The sequence below is a fragment of the Crassostrea angulata genome, chromosome 10, assembly GCF_025612915.1.
Source record: "Crassostrea angulata isolate pt1a10 chromosome 10, ASM2561291v2, whole genome shotgun sequence".
Lineage (NCBI taxonomy): Eukaryota > Metazoa > Mollusca > Bivalvia > Ostreida > Ostreidae > Magallana > Magallana angulata.
In genome coordinates, this window is record NC_069120.1 from 31,112,316 (window position 1) to 31,116,444 (window position 4,129).

General features: G+C 36.6%; 1 protein-coding gene across 1 annotated transcript; it reads left to right on the forward strand.

Annotated features, from left to right (window-relative positions):
* The first annotated feature begins 467 nt into the window (after positions 1-467).
* Positions 468-1,267, forward strand: LOC128165930 (uncharacterized). Its single transcript, XM_052830865.1, has 2 exons — positions 468-771; positions 1,107-1,267. The coding sequence occupies exons 1-2, from the start codon at positions 468-470 to the stop codon at positions 1,265-1,267; spliced, it is 465 nt and encodes a 154-aa protein (XP_052686825.1).
* Positions 1,268-4,129: the final 2,862 nt, after the last annotated feature.

Here is a 4,129-nt window from a genome sequence, read left to right on the forward strand (position 1 = left end):
TGATATCATTTTCAGCGTACATAAAATTCTCTTAAGAAAGACTTTGACAATTAATACAGCTTATTTATTAAAATATTGATATATTTTCTTAGACTTATGTAAACTTCATTTTAAATGTATTTAATTTAGTTTTTATATTTTTTTGTTGATTGTGTGTCTTTAATTGGTACCGGTAATCAAAGATGAGACATGCAACATTTTGTTCACAATTGTTGAGTACCTTCAGTTTTTTATCAAACTATAAGAACTGATGATAAATAGGGTTGTTTGACTAATGGTTAAACATGTACTGAATTTGTTTTTCTTTTCTTTTACTAGATCTTGATGTGGTATCTAAACAGTTGGAAAAGTTACTTCCACCTGAACCCCCCAAAGATCCAATATTTATTGATACTATTAATGGAGAAATAGTTATTCCGAAAGTACTATTTGAACATCAAGAAACACAGGAAACCCAAACAAGAAAAATGCCTAAATGTAACTCTGCATCCTGTGGTGTATTGAGTAAAGCTAGCAACTCGGCTTCAGATAATCCTGCCCCTGATCACCAAGCAAGCACCTCAGTTTCAGACAATCCTGTCCCTCAGAGTAAAGCCTGCACCTCAGCCTCAGATACTAGTAAGCATGTCCTTTATAGTAAAGGCAGCACCTCAGCCCCAGATAAGCATGTCCCTCATAGTATAGCCAGCACCTCAGCCTCAGATAATCCTTTCCCCCAGAGTCAACCCCTAGATGTCAGTGATTGTGAAGATTCAGGCATGAGGAGTCAAGGTATGAGTGGAAGTTATCCACAACTCGAAAGCTTCTTAATGTGTTAGAAGAGAGAAAAATGGCTGCGCCAGAGTCATTCTGTATCAACGGAAAGATATGGCCTGGAATATCAAAGGAGATTTCAAAAAGTGAAACTAACTGTCCGTCTGCAATTCAGTGTCGGGAGAAATTTTATTCCTTAAAGAGGAGTTACAGAAAATTTTTGTCCGAATGCAAAAAAACTGGAAACAAAACTCCTAAACCATTTCTTTACGAAAATGAAATGCAGAAAATTCTTGATGGGGATCCATCCATTAAACCATTGGTGCTTCGCAGCTCTTTCGGTATGAACAAAGATAATAGTGACTCAGATGAAGACACAATGGAACAGGAAGATGATGCAAGCACCAGCAGTACTTCAAGACCACCCACCCCTGTACCCACATCCAAGACAAAGAAAAGGAAGGTTGATGACATGAAAGAGTATTTTGAGGAGAGGGACAAAAAGTTTTTTTGAGCTGATGAGGGAGATGCAAAATAGTAACAAGGAGTTTTTGAGCAAACTGATTGAAAAATTAGGTAAATAGGGTACATAGAGAATGTTTTGTCCCTTTAACATTCTCATAAGTTAGATTGTTCTCATAATTTTACACAGTTGGTGCTTATAATTTTTACAAATGCTCAAGTAAGCTTGTCTATGATAATTGTGATCATCATAGACATAGACATTTACCGGTAATTACATAGTGAAATAAATGATCTATTTGTTGTTGGGTTTTTTTTTTCAAACAATTAATCCATTATTATATGATATTATTTTTAGCTATACAAAGACTTTGTATATTTATACATGTTGTTTAAAACAAATGATAAAGTTGTTTAAAGATATGTTTAATGTTATGAATATTTGCAATAAACATGATAATTTTGAATAATGATATAAAAATTATTGAACACAGTTAACAGTCTATTACAGGTAATTGCATTAATGCTGTGAGTTCATATGAGTTGATTCATCATCTGTTGTCTGGTTTGAATTCCTTGAAGTTGGTGACCATCGCGGGCGTATTGCATGTCATGACAAGCTTCAAATTCATCTGGCACTTCGATGAAGTCTGTGTCTGATATACATAAATTGTGTAAAACACAAGCAGCAAGAATAGATTCCACTAGAATTTTCATATTGGAAAACTCAAATCGCAAAAGTCTCCTAAACCGACACTTTAACAAGCCAAAGGACCTTTCAATGACTTGTCTGCTACGACTGTGCTCCCTATTAAATTTTCGCTGTTGCTCAGTAAGGTTGCCACAATCCCGAAAGGGTGTTATAAGCCACTGCAATAAAGGGAAGGCTGAATCACCCAATATGACAAAGCCAACAGGAATCTTTCCATCGCTGTTTTGAAACAGATCAGACATACGCAGAACTGTGGCATCGTGTGTGCTTCCGGGATTCCCCGTCCAAACATAGGTAAATTCCATATTCGCATTGCAACACGCCAAAAGTACAACAGAATAAAATTTCTTCCTGTTAAAGTAGGCCTGTGGCTGGTGTTTTGGGGCATTGATTGGAATATGACTGCCATCCAATGCACCCAAAACATTTTGGAATTGACAGTTTTCTCCAAATGTTTGACTTGTTTCATTTAGTTCTGCTTGTGATGTAGGCCATCTGATTACTTCTGCCATAATACTTGTCAAGGAGGATGAAACTCTTGTAATACTGGAATGAAAACTTCCTTTAGATGTACCAAAGCGATCAGCCATCGATCGAAAGCTCTCAAGGTTACCTATGTACCACAAAAACATCAAGAGTTCTTTTTCAAGATTAGGGGTAGGCCCCTTTAGATTGTTGTATGCATTAACTGTAGACAGTCTCTGGCACGTACTTACAAATGTGTCCCTGGACAAACGGAAATGGGTTTTAAATTCATCGAGTGTATATGAAGGTATAGTAATTTCATAATAATGACCCACTCTGGCCATTTCCTCCGATGATCTCCGCATGTTTTGCAGAAGAAAATAATCTGTCAGGGAGAAGTACTTTAATGTACTAAATATAGTATTTCTGAATGCATCTTCTTGTTGCAAAATGATGCACGAAGCAGTAATTATATCTTGGTTAGACATTATTTTCCTCTTAATATTCAGCCAATGTTAACATTGGTACACCAACGGTACCATTGTTAACATTGGTGAATTTTCCACCAATGTAACCCAAAAATCCGTTCAGAGTACATAGGCGTCCAATGGTACCAACGGCACAAAATGTTACCATTGGCAAACAGGTGATGGTACCACTGGAAATACTCTGAACGCACCCATTGTTTTGGGACTTCCCCTAATTGTTGTTAACCGAATCCGAGATCCACACCTCAGAATTCTATTTTCGATTTATTTAAGACGAAAATCAAGCTCGGGTCTTTTCACCCCCCTCCAGACACAAACACGCATCAATATTTCAAATGACCTCACTGTTACCAAACCTGAATAGTCAGACATCTTACACGTTGTTTTTCATCTCATACAAAAACTCAGCTCCTCTCCCGGGCGGAAACGCCCCAAATTATTCAAAGACAAATTCGGGAATTATTTCGCGTCAACCATGTTTTGAGACACCTGCAAAGGCTGTGTGTTCTAATCTCGCCGGAGCCAAGATTTGTTCTTTCTCTCTATTTCTTTCTCTCCTTTTTATTTAATTTTCTTACTAAAATATTCAACATAAAAGGGTTGTTGGACTGTAGTTCAAGTTGAAAAACACTCTTCAATTAAGATTTAGACAAAAACAGTCTTTTATTATTAGGGTCTACCGTCGACCCTTCTATTCTTATTGTTATTAGGGTCTTCCGTTTACAAAGGCAGACCCTCTTTTTTTTCTTCGGTTTGTTTTTATTACAGGTCATTAGACCTGTTATTAGGTCAAAAGACTTCTTATTTAATATGAAATATATGGGGCTGGTTCTTTAAATAAGGGATCCAACGGGGTGTATAATCCTTCATCCATCGCACTTTTAGATCACATCTGCATTTCCTGATATGTTTCGTTGATGAAGATAAAAGGCAAGGTCATTTCCTCTTCTAAAAATCGGACGGAAGACCTCCTCGTTGCTCGCAACGAGATCGTTTCTAGTTATTATTATTTTATTTTTTCTGTCACGTTTTCTCAAAAACGCTTCAACCGATTTTCGTGAAACTTTCAGATCTTATTCATGACAAAATTTGTAAGAAAATTACACGAGATTTTTTGGTCGTCACTTCCGGTACCGAGATATTAAAAATTTTATGTTTTTGCTTGTTCACAATTTTTCTCAAAAAGTATTCAAGATAGGACTTTCAAATTTTCAGAGAAGGTAGAGAGTGAACGGCCGCAGTGCCCTTC

What these genes read in the sequence shown, in the direction of transcription:
- LOC128165930 (XM_052830865.1), top strand. Translation starts at nt 468, where the DNA reads ATGCCTAAATGTAACTCTGCATCCTGTGGTGTATTGAGTAAAGCTAGC. An exon ending in TTCAGGCATGAGGAGTCAAG is followed by an intron (nt 772 to 1,106) that starts GTATGAGTGGAA and finishes GTATGAACAAAG; the next exon opens with ATAATAGTGACTCAGATGAA.